A 23,145-nucleotide genomic window follows, 5' to 3' on the forward strand; every position below is an offset into this window, starting at 1 on the left:
TGGTTCAGTATTTAAGAATAACAATTTATTTTTCTTTTTAATCTATGAAAACAATGTTTTAAGCAGTGTATTGAAATATATTTATTAAGTATTTCAAGTAATTTTCACCTTGTGGTGAAGGGCTAATCATGTAATTAAAAAAAGATGAAGATTCTTCATATTAATGCATTTATGCATAACACAGCTTTTAATAACTCTTTGCTGGTTTTTTGTTTTTGTTTTTGTTTTGACGTGGCCAGACTGGCATGCGTAGTAACCCTGGGAGAGAGGTTGTCAGCATTAGCACAGGGACTAATAGTAAGTTAAAATGAGCATTGGCATTTGTAAGCAAGGGAGAAATTAGTAAAAATCCCAGATTCTCAGTAGGGCTAATGGTGACAACTTAAAGGTTTGAAAGTCGACAGAAAAATGATCAAGCACCTTTGAGAAGCTGACTGATTCTGTGTCGCTTGCATTCTTCTCATGCCCTGATTCTCAGATGACTACAATTTTTCCTCCATACTTTTTATTTTTTTCATGATAGATTGGCTACATGCTTCACGTCCTTCTCTGGAAATCCTTGCCTAGATGTTGTATCTGTTCCTTGCTTGAGTTCCTTGGCATCATGTTTAGTCTTAACTCAGAAGGAGCTGGTAGCTGAACATTTATCGTAGGAAGAGATGCATTTGGCTGAGGGAAACTTCTTCTGAGTGTAATATTCGCTTCCAGCATGAAGATTTTTCAGTGTTATTTCTGTAACTTCAAATAAATAGACAAGCCATTAAATGAAAGATAAAATATATACTTCCAAATAAATCTTAAATCATGACAAGGGAGTGCCAAATCATGCCTAACATTTATTAAACAGCTAGGATATTTTTAGAGAATAAATTTATTGAGATAAATCAGGGACTTTACATAACATTCCATAATGCTTTAATGAGCATTTCATGATTTCAGATCAATTTTGCTTTGGTATGTTAATTACTATGATTTATATTTTGATGCTAACTTGTTTCAAAATTATTTTTAAAGAAATTGTATATGTGAGCTGCTCTCAATCCATTTTTTACTATCATGCCTAAATTAAATAGGAACCGCTGGTTTCTTTTCTACCCGAGGACAAATGTATCGGTCATTTAAGCCTAAATAATAACTTTTTTATTTAAAAAATTTTCTTAAGGAAATGCCAGCAATTACACTGTTTTGCATATCCTTAAATCAATCTCTCTCCTTTTATTCTTTTTAATGATTTTGGAAGAAAAGGAATTATACTGGGAGAGAAGATGGTGGGACATAAATCAGATGTCACATTTCTCACGTTTGTCTTTCAGATGGAACCCCTCTGAGTTGGTGGGTTGGAAGAACCAATGAAACGCAAACCTACTGGGGAGGTTCTTCGCCTGATCTTCAAAAATGTACTTGTGGATTAGAGGGAAACTGCATTGATTCTCAGTATTACTGCAATTGTGATGCTGACCGGAATGAATGGTGATTTCCATATGATTTTTTTATGCAAGAAAAAGTTCATTAAAAAATTAATTACTCAGAGTATGTATAGCTAGCCAGATACTGAACAAGTTAGTGCAATGAAGTAATTAAATAAAGGTATGTTTTAATGAAACATGGTATAGTCAATATAGTCCTTAGTATTAAGTCAATGCCTTTTTGAGTTATTTTCTATAATGGACCATAAGTCATGTACATTTTAATTTTATAATCAAACAGAGATACCTGTTACATGGGGAATTAATTATTATTCCTTTTAAAACTATATATAAGTAGGTATTTTATTATCTTAAAAATATATTTACAGCCAAAGCACATTTCTTCAATAATCTACCTATAAAACATTTAAAATTATCAACTTAGAATTTACTACAATTATTTTAACATGCAATTCTTTTATATTTTTAAAAAGACAAATCATACTACAAAGAACTAATGTTCTGTGGATTATATTTTGAAAAAAGAAATCTGTAACATTTTAGGAATTTTAAAATCAAATTACAAATATTCCTCTAAGCAGAAAAGAAGCTTATGCATGTGTTCTTTATCTGAAAAGTTTAAAAAATACATTGACAGAATTTGAGACTAGAGTTGGCATGTATACTGCCCTTATTTATTATTTGTAAAGTGAAAATATTTTAAACGTTTATATTTACATTTCAGCATAACCTATGTATATGTGACATTGCTAAGCAACTAGACCTGTACAGAAGACTTACTTTTAACAAATAGTTCTAGTCAATCTGGATGTAATATGGGTGATGTTGTTACAGGATGCACATTGATTACAGTGATAAATCTGCTGTTAATTGAGGTCATAATTTGAATTAGATAATATTTCATTTATTTAGTTGGGAAACATCAAGATGATGTTATGTGTGTGGGTGTATTTCTTTTAGAATTGCACTTTTAGTGTTACATGTTTGTTATGAAGAATATTGTCTCTCTTAAACTCTCATTTTTTCAAATTTCTACTCCTTTTGGAAGGCACCCTTTTCTTATCACTACCTTCACAAAAAAAAATGCCTACAAAGTAATACTGTATTTTAAAATGTAAATAAAATGCTAGTAGTAACGCTTAACAACTATAAAAAATTACCTAATCATCAATAACTCTCCAATGCCTCTATAACACATTTCTAATTAAAAATGACTTTTAAAAATAAGATTGTAAAATTTCTCATATTAAATTCTGCTAATGGTGAAGTAACTTGCATAGAGCTAACCCTTCTCAGATAATTGTTGTAAATCCAGGAAAAAAAAAATGTTTTAAAAACAACTACTTGAAATGAGCAGAAAGTAACCAAATGTAGGCAGATACTGCCCATGTGTTTATGGCAAAGACTATATCCCAGATATAAGAGATAGCACTGAAAATTAGGCAAAATTCACGCAGGCCCCACCTAATGAACTATCAAACCAAGCAATGGCAATTTATTGTGATAAGGCTGTGATTTAACTGCCTATAAAAATAAAAATGAAATCTTTAAAGAATAACAAAATCCAGAATCTTTACAATGTATCCACGATATCTAGCATGTTGTAACGTTTACTGAATATTCAAGGAAGAGTACATTTTCATCTAAAGTCAAGAAATTAAGAGCAGTTATTACAAACCAACCTTGGGTTACTGATGTTTGAATTGGCAGAAAGATACTTTACAGCAACTATTATAAAAATATTTGAAGACTTAAAGGTAAAAATAATCACAATGTGTAAACAAAGGGTATTTTAAGCAGATAAGTGAGAACTATAATATGGAACCAAATGTAAATTTTAGAGTTGAAAAGAGCATCTGAAACAACAAATTCTAATAGAAATTCTTCAGGCTAAAGAGAAATAGCACGGATGAAAACTCAGATCTTCAAGAAAAAGTGAAAAGCACTGGAAATTGCAAATATGTTGGTAAATGTAAAAGCCAGTGTTTAAATTATTTTCTTAATTAAAACATTAAATTCACTTTATTTTTATTATAAAGTTTATAACATATGGATTTAAAATGTATTACAATAGAAAAAAGAATGTATGTGTGGAAGGGAGCAGTATTAAATGAATTATGTCTTAGCAAGCTTCTGACATTTTACATTGTTAAAAAACATAATGTCTAAATAGACTGTGATAAATTAAGAATTTACTTTGTAATCTGTAAAGCAAACATGGAAATATAATAAATATAGCTAAAAAGTGAATAGAGAAAACAAAGTGAAATACAAAAAATATGGAATAAGCCAAGAGGAGGCAGTAAAGGAAAACAGAAGTACAAGAAATCATATGGGGGACAGCCATAAAAGAGGATGAGTTCATGTCCTTTGCGGAGACATGGATGAAGCTGGAAACCATCGTTCTCAGCAAAATAACACAGGAACAGAAAACCAGACACCGCATGTTCTCACTCATAAGTGGGAGTTGAACAATGAGAACAGATGGACACAGGGAGGGGAACATCACACATCGGGGCCTGTCAAGGGGTGGGGGGCTAGGGGAGGGAGAGCATTAGGAGAAATACCTAATGCAGATGATGGATTGATGGGTGCAGCAAACCACCATGGCACGTGTATACCTATGTGACAAACCCACATGTTCTGCACGTGTATCCCAAATTTAAAGTATAATAAAATAAAATAAAATAAATAAATTGCTACAACATTTCAAAAAATGAAAAGAAATCCTATGGGGGAAATGAAAGAGCAAAATGGTAGACCTCAAACTACAGTATCAATCATTACACTAAATGTTAATGTATTAACCAATTCCAGTAAAAATGTAGAAAATTGTCCATTGAATTAAAAAATCTCTGTGTTCTATTTTTAACATATGCTATATTTTATATTCTCTATTACATTTTTCTACAAGAGACATTAAAATGTCATTAAGTTGTGGCCAGGCACAGTGGCTCACACCTGTAATCCCAGCACTTTGGGAGGCTGAGGCAAGTGTATCACTTGAGGCCAGGGGTTCAAGACCAGCCTGGCCAACATTGCAAAACCCCAACTCTACCAAATATACAAAAGTTAGCTGGGTGCGGTGGTATACATCTGTAATCTCAGCTACTTGGGAGGCTGAGGCACAAGAATGGATTGAACCCAGAAAGAGGAGGTTGCAGTGAGCCAAAATTGTGCCACTGCACTCCAGCCTGAGAGACAGAGTGAGACCCTGTCTCAAAATAATAATAATAAATAAAATGTCTTTCTGTTTTTATGTGCTCCAATGAGTGACTGGATCCCTACTCTTTTGTGGGTGCAAATTTAGTTCAGAACATCTTGGTTTTGAAATGCAATAAGGACTATTAAAATTTCTTAAGAATTTTGTTTGTTGCTATTGTTTTTTTAGGACCAATGACACTGGATTGCTTTCTTACAAAGAACATCTTCCAGTAACTAAGATCGTGATTACAGACACAGGCCGACTGCATTCAGAAGCAGCTTATAAACTGGGGCCTCTACTCTGCAGGGGAGACAGTAAGTGGTTACGATGTGTTGTAAGCATATTTGAGAAAAGTACCATGACTTAAAGTGCCATCACTTAAGCATCATGTTTCCATCACATAATAATTAATCAGACTTCTATTGTGGGCATTTTTAACTAAGGTCTGAAATACTCTTTTAGTCAGTCAACAAATAAGTACTCCTATGAAGTACAAAGCCAAGATGGCAAACCTTGCTAAGATTCTAAGAGAAAGAAACCACTGGGCATCTCAACTGATTAGTTCATGAGTACATTCCAGCATTCCTGAATTTCTAATTGCTGTTATCCACATAGGAGAGCCTCAATGCTAAACACAGTTATTACTAATTCATGTGAATTTCCTACTGTTAGGCCTGGGATGAAATTAGAATGTCAATGGAATCATGTCATTTTAACCCCAAATATATTTCAAATGTAAATCTCACTTTTTTTCTGTGTGTGTGTGTGTGTGTGTATCTGTGTACATTTACTTTAAACCAGTGGTACATGTTGTTTTGCATATGCAATGCATTAACACTTTAAACCAGAATTTTAAAGGTCAAATGTAGTTCTATTTATGTTCTATATATACATATATATATGTTATATATCTGTGTTTTCTTTGCTCAGGGAATGAAATGAGCATATGTATTCATTTATAGATTGTTAACCTCTCTGAAAAGCATTAGGTTAGAGACTAGTGCATTAAATATCTATACTTTTAGTATTTCCAGAACTTAAAATGGAAATAGATGAAATATTTGTTTACATTAATGCCATAGCTTAAAATAAAATTTTATTCTAGGGGCACAACAGAAGAAGAGGGAATCTGACAATTCAGTGGATTTATGGAGATACAGAGCAGAAGTTGCTTAGTTAAAAAGCAAAGATGATACTGGCTTATAAAAATTATATATACATTGTAAATACTGTTTACCATTTTACTCACCATCTCTGATATGTATCACCTCTACTTCCTGTTCTACCAGTGAGCCTTACACAACCCCATGAAGATGGCATAGAATATTTCATGGAAAAAAAAAATGATGTGCAAAGAGATGAGGCTGTAAACTTCAGATGCATCCAGGAGAGTGTAACAATTTTTCCTGGCTGTAGAGAAGTTGTTCTATACATCACATGTACCTTTCACTGCTTGCTCTGATCTTAACCCTGCAGGGACCCAGGCCGGCTTCCTCTGCCTTCCTTATTTCATTAGCCAAAATCCCTGTGTATAGGTGTGTTTTAACTGAGGTCCCTACCAACTCTCTCCCTTAGACTTTCTTTCTCCCAGACTTTCTGTCATCATTTTAAGCACACAACATCATTCCACTTACAGCAGTGATTCTCCATCCAAGGCAATCTTGCCCTGCAGTGGACATTTGACCATGTTTGGAGACATTTTTGGTTATCACATTGTTGGGGAGTGGGATGCTACTGGCATGTCGTGGGAGAGGTCAGGGATGCTGCTAAACATCCTGCAATGCATGAGACAGCCCTCCACAAAGAAGAATTATCTGGCCCCAAATGTCAATAGTACTGAGGTTGAGAAGCTAGAGCATTGAACTACCATGACCATGAGAATACAGAGGGGAGCTACTACATTGGCACTAAGAATTTACAAATAGTTTCAAGTACTTAGAGACCTGCTAATTCATCTCTGACTTATTAATTAAACAGTAATCAAGTGATTGGTCTTCTTGCCTCCTGTATCTATTTTTAGCATTGAGGTTCATCTTCACATGAGGTTATTTTCTGCATGAAGGACTAAGGACTAAGGACTGTTTTCTGCATGAAACATTCTTCTTTATTTTCTCAGTCAGATGAGCAGTGTCTTCAGAACAGCGAATACTCCTTTTTTCCATATGAGAAATCTGTACCACTTAAGTTACAATGCCAAAGGTACTTTTTTTTTTTCATCTCCAAGTGAGGCTCACTGGGCAGATATGGGACTAACAGATATAGGATCATGCACAGTAGGCCTTATAAGCAGAGAAAAGCTGCATGGGCATTACTTTGAAAGCATCAGGACTACACATTGAATAATTTAAGACTGAGAAATAACTTAATTCTCATGATTCAATTGAAAGCCCGACGATCATTTATAAATCTAAAGATCAGTAAAGTGACCTCTGATATAAGACAGGGAGAAGATGAGAGCTTGAACTAGGCGGTGATTGGCATGGAGGTTTAAAAGGAGGATCAACTATGAGGTAAATTCAATATGATTTAGATATAAAGTTGAGAGTTAAAGCCTTGGGGATGATTTCCAGCTTTCTGATATGAATAAAGCCATTAGTGTCATTCATTGAGACAGGAGATTAACACTTTTTTTTAACAGAAAAGTAAAAAGGTGAGAGTGAAAAAAGTAATATTTTCATTTTCTCAAACTAGAGATATTGAAAAATGTAGATCAGCCATGTTTTTCTAGGAAAGAAGGTGAAGTTGTGAGAAAGCAGGACACGTAAAACATGACTATTAGAACTACTAGTACCAGTTATGAGGTTACCCTGATTTATTGATGTTGTCTTTTTTCAAAGCTTTCTTTTCATTTTGTTTTCAATTTCATTTTACTGCTGCTATTATTGTTGATATCAGATATCAACTAGCAAACTAGGAAGTAAGAGAACTTCCTCAATGGTATAAAGGGCATCTGTGAAAATCTGATAGCTAATGTCATACTTTGAATAGTCAATGATATAACTGCTTTCCCTCTAAGTTCAGGATAAAGGCAAGAATTTCTGCTCTCCCTACTCCTATTCAATCTATTACTGATGGTCCTAGCACATGTAATAAGTCAAGGAGAGGAATTCAAGGCATTTATTAGGTTGCAGCAAAAGTTAATCAACCTGATTTTAATGGCAAATCAGGTTGCCATTAAAAGAAGTGGCAAAAATTGCAATTCCTTTTGCACCAACCTTAGGTCAGAATGAATGAATTAAAATGTCTATTTACAGGTGACATGACATTCTAGGTAGAAAATCTCAAATAATTTGTGTTTTTAAAAAGTGAGTTTAGCAAAGTCACAGGATTCGAGGTCAGTATACAAAAGTAAATTATATTTCTATATGCTAATGATAAAAAAATTATAAATGAGATTTTAAAAGTACCATTGTTACACTGGCACCAACAATATAAAATATTTTGGTGTAAATATAACAAATTATTAAGAAAAAATTAAGAACATTATATTTAAAAATTTATGCATTAAAATATTTAATAAGATGTCAATTTTTCCCAAATTTATATATAGACTGAAAACAATCCCAATTAAAATCCAGCAATCTTTTTTTTGTGGGGGGGAGTAGAAATTGGAAAGCTTATCTTTAAATGTATATTGAAATGCAAAGAAATTAAATAGCAAAAATGTTTTGAAAAATATAAACAAAATTTGAGATACACTACCAGATTATAAGACTTACTATAAAACTAACAGATATTCAAGGAAGTGGGATATTGACATTACAATAGACAAATGCATGAATGGAATAGAAGAGAGAGCCCAAAAATAGACCCATGTATACATGGTTGCTTGACTTTTCACAAAGCTGCCAAGGAAACTCAGCAATGAAGGAATAGAATTTTCCAAGAAACAGATCTGGAACAATTCAAATCCATTTGAAAAAGAAAACCAGAATGAAAAAAAAGTGTCAATTCATACTTCAAAGTAGATAAAAAAATTAACTCAAGATTAAACACAAACTTAAATCTAAAATCACAAACTATAACACTGCTCTAAGAAAATACAAGGGAAAATCTTAGTGACCTTGGGTTGGGCATAGATTTCTTAGATTCAACACTAAAAGTACAATTCATAAAATAAAAATAATAATAAATTGGGTTTCACTAAAAAACTTCTGCTTTTAAAATGACACTGTCAGGAAATTGAAAAGAAAAGCTACAGACTGGGTGAAAATATTTGCAAAATACATGTTTTACAGAGGCTAATACCCAGAATATAAAAATAACTCTCTCATGGTGCAATAATATTTGAAAAATCAGTTTACAAATAGGCAAAAGATTTGCACATACACTTCACAGAAAAAAATATGGATTTAAATAAGCACATTAAAGATCCTTAGCATCATTAGTCATTAGGGGAATGCAAACTAGTACTGCAGTGTGATACCAATATATAACTGTTAACATTTAACAAATAGTAATAATGACAACCACCAAAAAAATAACAAGTGCTACTGAGGATTTAGAGCAACTAGAACTCTGGTACATTGCCGCTACAGATGCAAAATGGTGCACACTGCTTTGGAAAATAATTTGGTTTCTTAGAATGTTAAACTCACATTTACCATATGTCCCAGCAATCCCCATGTTAGCATTTTATCCAAGAAAAAAGAAAAATCTATATGCCTATAGTCAGTTTTTTGTTATTATTATTATTGCCTTTATTCCATAGTCCCCTAAAAATGGAAACCACTCAAATGTTTATCAAGCCGTGAAAGGATACACATTCCATTTTACTGTGGTGTACCCACAGTACACCACGGAATACTACTAAACAATTAAAAAATACAGTGTAGATAACATGCAACAACATAGATGACTCTCAACTGCATTACTCTTAAGTGAAAGAAGCCAGACTAAAAAGCCTACGTGCTTTGAATGATTCAACTTCTAAGATATTCTGGAAAAGTCAAAACCATAGGAACAGAAAGAGGATCTCTGCTGCAAGGACTTCGAGGTGAGAGGGATTTTATACAGGGGTACAAGAAAACTTTGTCAGGTGAAAAAAATGTTCCATATCTTGAGTGTGGTGGTGTTTTTATGGTTTCAGGTCCTTGTGAACTTCTAGAGCTACACACAAAAAAAGGCTGAATTGTACTGTATGCGAATTACCATAAATTATTAATATATTTTAATAAATAATAAGTGATGTCTTATTCAACACATCTGACTGAAAAACAAAACGAAAAAGTTAATAACAGTTTGCATAGCTATAGTTGCTCAATTTTAAGAATTGGAGGTTGAGTGCGGTCCCTGAAGCCTATAATCCCAGGGCTATAGGAGGTCAAGGTGGGAGGACTGCTTGAGACCAGGAGCTCCAGGCTGCAGTGAGCTATGATTGCACCACTGTACTACTGCCTGAGCAACAGAGTGAGACCTTGTCTCTTACAGAACAAAATTGGGTCGCCAAAACAAACATAGAAACAAACAACCAGTAGAAGCAAATTCATGAAACAGTAAAGATTTCAGTAACACAGATATTCTCCAATTCTCCAGGACATTTCTGGAATCATGCTGAGTATGTTTCTAACTTAAATTGACTTTAGAAACTTTAGAAAAAGAGTCAAAGGAAAGAATCAAGGGAAAACATTTGGGTTTACCAGTGGGCAGAAAGGTCATTAGTAGGAGGAGTCACCTGTATATTTCCTATGTAATCAGCCTGCCAGGAGCAGTGGGAACATATTTATTTTTGAGGAACCATCCAGAGTCTTTTAGACCAACAATTCCTCCACTTCAGCATGAATGAAAATTACTTGGAGAGCTTGTTGTAACACGGATTTCTGCTCCTTATCCCAGAGACTGTGATTCAGGGGATGTGGGTAGGAGAATCTTTCTTTCCCTCCCTTCTTCCCTTCCTCCCTCCCTTCTCTCCCTCCGTGCCTTCCTGCTTTCCTCCCTTCCCTTTCCTTCCCTTTTTCCCTCTCCTTCCCCTTCCTCTTCCCCTTCCTTTTCCCTTCCGCGCATGCATGTGTGTGTGTGTGTGTGTGTGTGTGTGTGTTTTGACAGAATCTCCCTCTGTTGCCCCGGCTGGAGTGCAGTCGGCTCACTGCAAACTCCGCCTCCTGGGTTCAAGTGATTATTCTGCCTCAGCCTCCCAAGTAGCTGGTATTACAGGCATATGCCACCATGACCAGTTAATTTTGGTGTTTTTAGTAGAGACAGGGTTTCACCATATTGGCCAGGCTGGTCTTGAACCCCAGACCTCAAATGATCTGCCCACCTTGGCCTCCCGCAGTGCTAGGATTACAGGCATGAGCCACCTTGCCTGGCTGAGTAGGAGAATTGCTAATGGGTTTCCACATGCTACTGCCGGTCCGTGGACCACTCCATGTACTGCTGCCCCAAGCCAGTATGGTTCACAGGCTGGTACTGTTCTGCACATTCTTTGCTACCAATGTGTGAGGAGGCTAGTACGAAAATAGACAGTATGTTTTCAGAATGACTTATGTCAATTGGACAGAGTAATTTATGTCTGTTGGACAGAAGAGTAATAAAAAATGGATTGGAGATACTATTTTGTAAACCTCTACTTTTCTCATTTCACTTTTCTAGCAATTTACATTTTTAATTTTACATTTTAAAAATGTAAAATTGTTGTGAGTACATAATAGATGTATATATTTAGGGGATACATGAGACATTTTGTCATAGGCATGCAACGTGCAATAATCACATCATGGAAAATTGGGTATTCACCCCCTTAAGCATTTATCCTTTGTGTTACAAATAATCTAATTATACCATTTTTGTTATTTTAAAATGTACAATTACATTATTATTATATATAATGTATATATAACTATACTATACTATAGTTATCATGTTTTGCTATCAAATACAAGGCCTTATTCTTTCTGTTTTTCTTTACACATTAACCATCCCCACCTCCTCCTGGCCTCCCACTCTCCTTCCTAGCCTCTGGTAACCATCCTTCTACTCTCTGTCTCCATGAGTTAAATTCTTTTGATTTTTTTGACCCCACAAATAAATTAAAACATGCAATGTTTGTCTTTCTGTGCCTGGCTTGTTTCACTTAACATACTGACCTCTGGTTTCATCCATATTGTTGCAAATGACAGAATCTCATTTTTTATGGCTGAAATAAGAAGGGAAAAAAAAGCACATTTTTCTATACAGGTAGTTTGAGACTCACAGTTCTAGGTCACCAGTTGGTTTGGGTATGAAGTGGACCAATGGTGCTGACATAGGGCCTGCCCAAGTGTTCTAACTGTAGTTGCAGTATGTTCAGAACCAGCAACAGAGTTACAAATTAAAAGCCCAGGCATTCACACAGAGAATTAAACCTGCTTTCTTGACATACAGCAAGAAGACGTCTACAGAAACTTTCTTCTACTTCAGTGAGTCTTGCAACACAAAGGGAATTCCTGGACCACAATAGCATCTGGCTTCAATTCCTTGTCATTCACTCTCCCTTATCTGCAAAATCTCCCTAATTCTTTTACCAAACCCTTTCACACTCAGCTTAAAACTCTTCCATCATGATTTCTAGATCACAGTCATTCTGCATTCTCAAAACATGTTTAGTATATTACAAAGATATGTTTCTCATACTGGCTTTTAATTATTTTTGAGCCCCTGAAGAGCAGGGTACATTGTTCATTTATTCTTGTGTTCCTGATAACTAATATATTACCTATTGCACAAAAGATAATCAATGAATAACAGTTCATGAAATAATGAGAATGATTTAATATATGCATGTAAAGAAACCTATAGCTTGTGAATTATCAGTAAGAGATATGAATACATTTTTGATTCTATGAGCAATTAAATAAGTAAATATATACTTGTACTAAAAGGAGTTTAGACTATATTGAATTATTGATTCTGGTATAAAAAAATCACATAGTAGAAGAGTGTCTAGTTCCATCTAAGCCATTTCTCATCAATATGCCTGAAGTTGTAACAATGAAAGTACTTTCAAATAAGAATATGATTTTAGTTAATATTAATTTTTTTTTTTTTTTTACTTTTCACTCTTAATACAGTGCCTTTATTAAACTGAAATGATTTCCACTTCTTGGAAAATAGATTATTTTATGGTCTATTTTACTTTGTTTTTTTGTTCACTTGGAAAAACATTTATTACCAACCAATAATTTATATGCAAGAAACTTCATAAATGTGAGGGAATACAAATTGTTTTTAGTACTTTCAAAAGGTTTTCACTTTGGAACTGGGAACCCTGATAGTTGTCAGGACCATGGTAACCTTTTGGGGGAATTTTATACATATGCATACCTTTAATTAATTGTCTTAAATATTAATGACTTACTTGATACAAAATCATAACTTTTTAAAGCTACATAGAAGTGCCAAAAAAGTAAGTAAAAAAGTCACCAAGAATCACATAACTCAGAAATAATGATTAATATCAATTGAATATCATTCCAAATGTTGGTAGATATTTCTAGTGCAGGGCTTCCCAGTCTCACCACTCTTGACATTTGGGCTGGATAATTCCTCATTATGGTTGAGGACCATCCTGTGCATTGTTGGAGCTAAGCAATATCCCTGGTTCCTACCCAAGAGATGCCAGTAGCATCCTTCCTCCAAATGTGACAACCAAGAATGTCTCCAAACATTGCCAAATGTCCCCTGGGTAAAGAATTGCCCCAGGTGGAGAATCACCACTCTAGACAAAATATTTTTAAAAAGAGATCGAGAAATGAATTTATAAAACTTTACTCATTGAAATTGAGAAAGAAAACACCAAATTTAAGCCAAGATGGCTCCTGAAATTTATATATCTAACAAAGTATATTCAATTTAAGGGATCCCGCTAAACTTACAAAAAAAGACTATGAACATTTTAAAAGATTATAGAGTCACTACATTTTATATTAAATGTATTTTTAAATTATAAACAGCATTTATCTACTCAGAGAAATGGAAAAGCTAGCACTCATTTCTTCTTTCCCCTTTTTTATCTCCCCCTTCCCAGTTTTTGCTAGTTATGCCATTATTTGTATATTGTTACTTTTAAAGACTAACCACTAGTTCTATTCTCCAATGCTTTTTATTTTGATTTATTTATTTTTGTCAGGTAGTTGATATTTTATCTTTTTTTTTGTCTTTAGAAAGATTCTTGAGGGTTGCATTTTTTAAATTTTTTATGTGCTTGAGAATATTTGTTGCGTTAGGATTCTAAAACAAACTGTGGTGCTTTAACTTTATATTGTCTATTGGGAACAGCTTAATGGAGATATAATTCACAGCCTATAATCCACTCTTTTAAAAGTGTACAATTCAATCAATTGTAGTATATTTAATCATTTTAATGTACTACATAGAGTTGAGCAACCATCACTATCATCATTTTGAGAACACTTTCATCACCCCTAAAGTAGACCTGCTCCCATTTTTCAGACACTGTCCATTTCACCCCCTCCCCATCCCAGCCCTAAGCAACTAGTAACCTACTTTTTTTCTACAAACTTGCATATTCCGGATATTTCATATAGATAAAAATACAAGATGTGTGGTCTCTTGTGACTGACTTCTTTTACTTAGCATCATATCGTCCAGGAGGTTCATCAATGTTGTAGAATGCATCAACACTTCATTCTTTTTTGTGACCAAATAATATTCCATTCTATGGATATACCACATTTTGTTTCATCACTCATCAGTTCATGGACATTTGGGCTGGATCCACTTTTTGGATATTATGATAACGCTTCTGTGGACATCCATGTATACTTTGTGTGTGTGTGTGTGGATAAAGGCTTTATTTCTCTTCGGTGTGTACCTAGGAGTGGAATTTCTCGGTTATATGGTAACCCTACATTTAACCTCTTTAGGAACTGGTGTAATTTTTATGTGTCATGCTACCTTCAGTAGTTTGCATATATTATCTCATACTTGTCTGTGCTGAGGAATGCAGTCGTCTTGCCTTCCACAGCTTTTCTAAATGTCTTTTTGGTTGACTATATTTCTTTATGAATATTGGTTTTGTTTTTGAAAAATTTTCTCAAAAGGGCTCTTGTATGCTTTATTTTCAGAATTCTTTCAAACTTGAAAGTGTCTGCCTGTTGCCTTAGCACTTCACAAATAAACCAGACTGGATACATTCTCTTTCCCTCAGAAATCTATGGACAGAGTTCCTTTATTTTATGCCATTGAATACTGTGAAGGAACCTGAGGCCATACTGATTTTTTTTTTTACCTTGTATGTGACTTGCTTTTTCTGTCTGAATACCTGAAGGAACAATTATCCTTAAAGGTCACTAATTTAACAAGAATGTACCTGAATATTGTTCATTTGGTATTACTTTTTCTTGGAAATAGAGGTAATGTGAGAAAAGGTATATACATATTTTTTAAGTTGTTAACATTTTTGCAAATGTGGTCTGAATTTCTGCTTTCAGTCTGTCTATCTGAGCAAGGCAGTATTCTTAACTCTTTGGCATTTGAATTTTTCAACCCATTTTATCATATGTATTTCTTTTCAGGTAATTCATTACATTGAAATTTTATGTTTAATCAAAGCACCCTGAAACCTTCATAGTTAGAAAAGATTGCTGTAAGTTTCTCGTTCCAAAAAATTCTTGAGTCACTGAAGTTAGTTTCTTCATTTTGTCTGCATCGACTAGTACAGCTGTCTGAAAAATCACAGCTGCCCAGAATGCATTAAATAATCAAAGGTGCATGTAGGCAATAAATAACTTTGCAGAAGTGAGGCTATTCAACTGGAAAAAAATATTGACTAGTGATCTGGTTAATTTCTCTTTCATTTGACAGAGTTCTCTTCCATTTGGCAGACTACATATAAACCATTAAAAAAAAGTGAGGATCAATTCCATTTCAACAGATAATAAAATAATGTAACTTTGTTAGCTCCACTATGCCTGACAATTCTCCATTATAACATTTTTATTTTAATGTTTATATTTTACTTTATCTTATTGGGTTTATCTTTTTAAATTTCACCTTTTTATGCCCTCCTTCTCTTCTTCTTCTTCTTCCTCTTCTCTTGTCTCTATTTTTCCTCTTTTCTTCCCTCTTTCCACTTGTGGGAAAGAACAAGAGAACAATGAACAAAATAGATAAAAATATCAGTATTCTTGGAGCTTATATTCTCTTGGAGAGAGAGAGACAATAATCAAGTGAAATATATGGTACAGTAGAAGCTGGTAAGAGCTATGAAGAAAATAAAGATGAGACAGAAGTTGCATAATTTTAAATAGGATGATCATTTAAAGCTCAAGAAGAAGGTGGTATTTGAATAAAGATTTGAAGGAAATAGGAATGCAAGGCACGTGTCTACCTTTGGAAGAGTACTCTAGACAGAGGGAAAGACCAGATAAACCACACAGAAATGGGAGTGTAGATGGTATACTCATGGAGCAGCCACATGGCCCAAGTGTTTGGAGCAGAGTGGGCAAGAAAGAGAGTGGTAGAAGTCAGAGAGAAACCTGGTGGTCAAATCATGAAAGATTTTGAAAATCCATTTTCAATCTGAATGAAATTGGAGAACATTAGGGAATTCTGAGAAGAGGAGTGGTATGATCTAACTTAGGTTTTAGTGAGATTGAACAGGGAAAGCTCAAAGCAAGGAAACCATTTAGGGGACCATATCACCAATCCAGCTGAGAAATTATGGTAGCTTGAGCCATGGGTACAATGGTGAGAGTTGTGGCATGGGTAGAGTTGAAAGGGAAACCAGTAAAATTTCCTGATGAATTGTAGTTTGCGAAAGGAAGAGTCTAAAATAACACCAAGGTGTTTGATCTAATCAATTATAGGGAAAGAATTGGCATTAATTGAAATGAGGGAAATTGCTGCTGGGGTCAAGGAGTTGTAGAGAAATATAAAGAGCCCAGTTTTAGGACACATTAGGGTTGAGATGTCGTTAAACATTCAAGAAGAGACATGGAGTTGTCAGTTTTCAGCATATTTAAAGCCATAAGACAGAACAGCAGGAATTATTGTGGATGGAGAAATAACAACAGGGCTTTGGGGCAATTAAGTATGGATAAGTTGACGAGGTGAAGAGGAAGCAAGAAAGAAGAGTGAGAATATATCACCTATGAGAAAAGAAGAGTGTGGGTAGCCTGGACTCCAAGTGGAGAACGTGTTTCAAGGAGGAGAGAACAATCAACTATGTTAAATGTTGTTAGCTTAAGTAAGATAAAACTGAGAACTGATCATTGGCCTTAGCAATGTGGATGTTATAGCGACCTTGGTGATGGTTTGTTTTGTCAAGTGTTTGGGGATAAAAGCCTGAGATAGATTCAAGGACTAGTGGGGGGAGAAAAACATGGGAATATGTAATGGTAAATGGAGGAGAAAGTATGGTCATGAGATTGGGGTTTCTGAGATGAGAGAATTAATAGCATGTCTGTGTTAGTAAGAGAGATCCAGTAAATAAATCCTTGGATTGTGGACAGTTAATTCATTCTAACAGGAGAGAATGCAGAACACAGGTGATGTTGCAGGAAGGTGAACCGGTGTGGTGGTGGGTGCTTAGAGGAGGTCACTTCTGTCTTCTGCTCTTTTATTAGAGAGTCCTAGAAAAGTTAACGAATGAGAAATGAGATGTATTATTGGGGAGAGGAAGTGTGAAATAATCCTCTAAGAGTATGGGACAGTGAAGGCATGAGGGAAATATAATGTGATTGGAGAGGAGCATTTAGTGTGCATATTTGGCATCATATTACAGCAGATGTGTACTTACCTGTAGTGTTCTTTAAAACCCAATGTTTATACACAATCCCACATAAGGATGTGTAATTAAGTTCTGTATGCAGGTATCAGGCAATAAGTGTATTATGAATAATTTGCTAGTTTTTATTTTCAATTATTTTAGTCTAATAAAATACTTTAATTAATATTTAAAAGTATTCTCTATACATGAAAAATATTCAACATGCCAGATTACAAATGGGCTGTAATAGACAAATGTATAGATGTGCCTACTTAAAAACAGTAATGTCTATACTGTAAAGGCTATAAGTGTGCAAATGCAGGAAGATATTAAGTACTCTTCTACTTACAGCTAATTGCTGAGTTAAAATAATTTTTAAAAAGACAATACTCTGAATATCAAGTGACTTTTGACTTTAACGATGTAAATAAAGGAATCGCACTTTTATTAGTAAATGGCCAATAAAAAGCTCAAAATTCTGACTGGGCACTTAATTATTTTGTTTTGCTGAAATCAGAATCACTCTGTCTCATATTTTTTGAATAACTGAATTTGATCCTCTTCTCAGATGAGTAACTGGACTCTAATTTTATTGCGTGATCCTGTGTGTTCATGGAGGACATCAATCTTGGATTGACCAGATTTTCCTTGAATTTATAATATGTTCTCCTTTTATATTAAATTATTGCCATTTGTTAATTCAGAATAGGTTACTTCAAATAGAATAAGGATGTCGCGCTTGGAAGGCTGTCTCGTCTGATGCCCAACTCCACACCTCTTTGTTGTCACTCTGACCTCCATAGGAATGACTGAGAGATAATGCAGTAGCAAATTTAGATAAGTGTCACTCATCTCGTTTACTATTTTATATATTCTCTTACATCTAGACTAAAAATAATTGGATGTTGCTCCAAAATTCTGTTCTTCCAGTTACTTCTAAAATAAAATTCTATGTGTGTATGTCTGAATAATTAAATACACTAGTCTATTTCTTTGCTATTAATATCAGAACAGTTTTGCACAAAACTAGTATAAGACTAATGACAAGAAATATCTTCTTCAGTGATAGTTTGTAAGATCTTTTGATTGTAAAAACAAGTTCTGCTCTGCCTTCATAAGAGGAATTTTCGCTTTCTAGTTGCCACGTCTATCTTGTTGTATGTGCATGTGTAGGGGGGTGTTTACTCTATGGAAACATCTATGAACAGATTTGTTCTCTTTTGTATTGCTTTGCAAACCACAAGCTATAATTATCTCCAGCCAGATTTTATTCTCTTCATTTTTATTTTGCTTATATTGATTCCTATTGAGGTTCATAAATATTTGGAAACAATAATAGATGTGCTAAAAAGAGGAACCAGTGAATTATGAAACCAATACATAGATTATTGTGTTCTGATAATGTAACATATAATTTAATCTTAGAATTTTATTTCTGTTAAAATCTATATTTTTCAGCTTATTTTAAAATAATTCGTTTATAATCCTTTGGGTATATACCCAGTAATGGGATGGCTGGGTCATATGGTACATCTAGTTCTAGATCCCTGAGGAATCGCCATACTGTTTTCCATAATGGTTGAACTAGTTTACAATCCCACCAACAGTGTAAAAGTGTTCCTATTTCTCCACATCCTCTCCAGCACCTGTTGTTTCCTGACTTTTTAATGATCGCCATTCTAACTGGTGTGAGATGGTATCTCATTGTGGTTTTGATTTGCATTTCTCTGATGGCCAGTGATGATGAGCATTTTTTCATGTGTCTGTTGGCTGTATGAATGTCTTCTTTTGAGAAATGTCTGTTCATATCCTTTGCCCACTTTTTGATGGGGTTGTTTGTTTTTTTCTTGTAAATTTGATTGAGTTCTTTATAGGTTCTGGATATTAGCCCTTTGTCAGATGAGTAGATTGCAAAAATTTTCTCCCATTCTGTAGGTTGCCTGTTCACTCTGATGGTAGTTTCTTTTGCTGTGCAGAAGCTCTTTAGTTTAATGAGATCCCATTTGTCAATTTTGGCTTTTGCTGCCGTTGCTTTTGGTGTTTTAGACATGAAGTCTTTGCCCATGCCTATGTCCTGAATGGTATTCAGCATTCAGGACATAAAATACTGGTTTTTTAAAACAGCTTTATTGATATCAAATTCATAATATGAATATTTTATCAGTAATATGAAATGTGCTATTCAATGGCTTTTAGTATATCTACGTTGTGTAACAATGGTCACACCAATTTTAGAACATGGTCATTACCCTGAAAAGAAACGTTACCCTTCTGAGCCACTGCTGTCCCTCAATTACCCCATCTCCCTAACCCTGGGAAACCACAAATCTACTTTGTGTCCCTAAGTCTGTTTTTTTTTTTTCCAAAAAGGAATTCTATAAATGTTTGGCAAAATAATTATTTTTAAAAGTACTTATAGTCCTAGCATAGTACTATGTTAATTTTCCTAAATTGACTTCATTTTTAACTTTCTGTATGAAATTCAATACTTAGTACATCTTCCTCTTTTATGTGAATGACTATATGGATTTATTCTTTTATATAATTTATTCTGGTAAGATAAAAATAGGGTTTCTAGAAAATTATTATTTTATTTATTTATTATTTTTTGATGCAGAGTGTCATTCTGTCATCCAGGCTGGAGTGCAGATGCGTAATCTTGGCTCACTGCAACCTCAGCCTCCCAGGCTCAAGTGATTCTCCTGCCTCAGCCTCCTCAGTAGTTGGAGTTACAGGCGTCTGCCACAATGCCTGGCTAATTTTTGCGTTTTTAGTAGAAACAGGGTTTTACCATGTTGGTCAGACTGCCCTCGAACTCCTGACCTCAAGTGATCTGCCCGCCTCGGCCTCGCAAAGTGCTGGGATTACAGGCATGAGCCACTATGCCTGGCCTAAAAAATTATTCTAAAATCTCTAGTGCCCTATATTGAATCGAATTGACAACGATGTAATTTAGGGTATTTTATTTTATTTTAACTTTTTTGTGATTATTTATTTAAATTTTTCATAGATACATAATACTTATGCATATTTATGGGGTACGTGTGATATTTTGTTACATGCATAGAATGTGTAATGATCCAGTCAGGGTATTTAGGATATCCATCACCTTGAGCATTTATTATTTCTGGGAGTTGGGAACATTTGAGTCCTTTCTTCTATTTTGAAATACACACAACAGTGTTGTTAACTGTAATCACCCTAGTCTGCTATTGAACATGAAGCTTATTCCTTCCATCTAACTGGAATTTCGTATTCATTGCCCAATCTCTCTTCCTCTTTTCCCAGTAGGCCATTTCCTGCCTCTGGTAACTATCATTCTCCTCTCTCCCTCCATGAGATTAGGGAATTTTAAACCATCTAATCCATAGAATGCTCCCTTCCAAAAGCCTGCAGCTCCTGCTGCTGCCTGCCTGCTGAGCTCTGTTTCCTCCCCCTCTTTGCCTTTCCTTTCAGGTGGCCTAGATTCTGGTGGGTGTCTCTTAGCGCAGTGTGTAAAGGGCTGGGATACCGCATGCCATTAACATTATTTGATCATGGAAATATTGGCCTTTGCTTTCTTTATAATTGTTTTGAATTAGCAGCAATTTCTTAACCCAATAAAATTTCCTTACCTCATTTTCCACCTTTTGTGAATGTATAAAATAAGGTCTCCTAACTAAATGAAATAGACATTATTATGTATATGAGAGTGCTGAAGATGTGTAAAGTAATAAATTGGTTTCATTGCTATAAAAGCATTCATGTACAGATAGCAGCAATTCAAAGAATTGTTCATCTGCTTCAAGCAGTTATTTGAAGCCTACTGTATGATGCTTTATTGAGTTAGTTATGACATAATATGAAAAAAATGTTGTATCATAATATTACCTAATTTAAATCTTTAAGTAATTATGAATGCTCCACTTTCTAATCAGACAAAATAAGATTTAATAACATTCCATAATGTGAAGTTTATTTTTATTTTAATATATAACATTTAAACAAAAAGGCATCTAATTCATTCTGAAAACAGATCAGCTAAGAACTTCTAAGAATGCAAATGTGTTGTTATCCCTGACTTGATATTTTACATTTTCTTGTGTTTATTTTTTCCTAGAAATCCAAAGGTCTAGTATAGGAATAGCTGTAAAAGGGACGTAAGGAATAGGCTTGATGTGACTCTGATAATATATGGTTTCATTTGACTCTGGGAGGAAAAGCTTCAAAGTAGATTCTTGGTTGAATAAATTCAGCTCTAAAATTGTCCACACACAAGCTTAGAATTGACTTTTGAATCAGATCCACAAGAAAAACAAACAAAAATAGATATAAGCATTATTTGGTCTAGAATTTATACAAAGTAAATTAAAATTTAAGAAACACGTATGAGCAAAGTCAAGTTTGTGATTTTTAACTTTGTAGCTTGGTATCTGTTCTCTGCTGACATAATGAACTGTTGTTTTGAAATTGCTGTTTTCCAACTTCAGAGAATCAATACATCTTTCTTCCAGGAAGGTAATTTAGATAGAATTTTATCCAGTGTAGGGAATGTGTGTAGAGGCAGTTGCTTAAAACTAAAGATGTATATTTGTATTTCATGTGCAGAGAACTTGCTATTGGCAGCAGACAATGCAGTTCGTTTCTCTGATTATACTCCTCATCAACCACATGTATCCAGTCGGATTTCACTCCTGTCAGCTCATGCTGTTGCATTTATATTTGATTTTCCATACTTTTTGCTATATATGGTTCACAATATTTTTTCAAAAGGAAAGTTGTAGATACCAAAAAAGGAGTGAGAAAGTCAAGATACGTGGTATTTTGGCAGCAAATTATAATTAACTTTATAGTCTGCATTTTTTTTCAGATCTCCTAATTTATATCCCAACGTTTTCAACATTTTCTGCCTATCTTGAGCATTTGTAAACATTCTGAGAACACTTTTAATCCGCTGTTCATCTACTTCATTCTTATTGGCAAAGTAAGAGATAATTTTGAATAAAAAGAGTATTTTCATGAGAATGTCAGCTTGGACAGAGTAAGTTGTATGTTGGTTTGTAATTAGACGAGACTATTTAGAATGCCAGTCTCAGTTTGGAAAATCACAGGCCCATTAAGGAAAACAGTGTATGTAACTGTGAAGTGTGTGTGTTAGAAGTGTTAGAACAAATATACTGTGAGCTTCTTTGGGGTTTTTGTTTGAAACAGGTAGGTGTTTTAATTTTGAAGTTATAAAATATTGCTTACTTATCAGTGTTTGCAGATCGTATATCACTTTGGCGGAGGGTATAGTATTGAGGCTAAGGATATTTGTTCCATATAAAATATAACATTTAGACCATTTCTGTAATGATCATTCTTACTCTCTATTGGAAAAAATCCAGGATTTCCATCCCTATGAAATCTCTTATGCTCATGTTTTGTATACTACATAGTTGACAGAAAAAGAGCAGAGTTGTATAAATACCTTTTTAAATAGCAAAAATGCTAAAAATAGAAAATGTAACTGTTATTCATTTTATTTCATGAATTTATTTTCTTTTTGAATTTTTTTCTTCCTTTTTGTTCACAAAACAGGATCATTTTGGAATTCAGCTTCCTTTGATACTGAGGCTTCATATCTTCATTTTCCTACTTTCCACGGAGAACTTAGCGCAGATGTGTCTTTCTTTTTTAAGACAACAGCTTCATCTGGGGTATTCTTAGAGAACTTGGGGATTACTGATTTTATACGGATAGAGCTTCGCTGTAAGTCTCCTTTTCCAGAGAAGTGTATGAGATTCTATCGTTTAGTAGTAAATCTTTTAACTAATTTTTAAACT

The 23,145-nt window shown here is 34.2% G+C and overlaps 1 protein-coding gene across 3 annotated transcripts in view; it reads left to right on the top strand.

Annotated features, from left to right (window-relative positions):
• The window catches only part of LOC105491252 (contactin associated protein family member 4), a 280,044-nt gene that overhangs the window by 219,552 nt on the left and 37,347 nt on the right, over nt 1–23,145 (top strand). For all 3 annotated transcript variants that reach the window (XM_011757456.3, XM_071084990.1, XM_024795881.2), the window contains 3 exons: nt 1,314–1,470; nt 4,819–4,946; nt 22,901–23,071. In XM_011757456.3, the coding sequence (XP_011755758.2) occupies nt 1,314–1,470; nt 4,819–4,946; nt 22,901–23,071 (456 nt within the window). The remainder of the gene's footprint in view (nt 1–1,313; nt 1,471–4,818; nt 4,947–22,900; nt 23,072–23,145) is intronic.

Source organism: Macaca nemestrina, chromosome 18 (assembly GCF_043159975.1).
Source record: "Macaca nemestrina isolate mMacNem1 chromosome 18, mMacNem.hap1, whole genome shotgun sequence".
Taxonomy (NCBI): domain Eukaryota; kingdom Metazoa; phylum Chordata; class Mammalia; order Primates; family Cercopithecidae; genus Macaca; species Macaca nemestrina.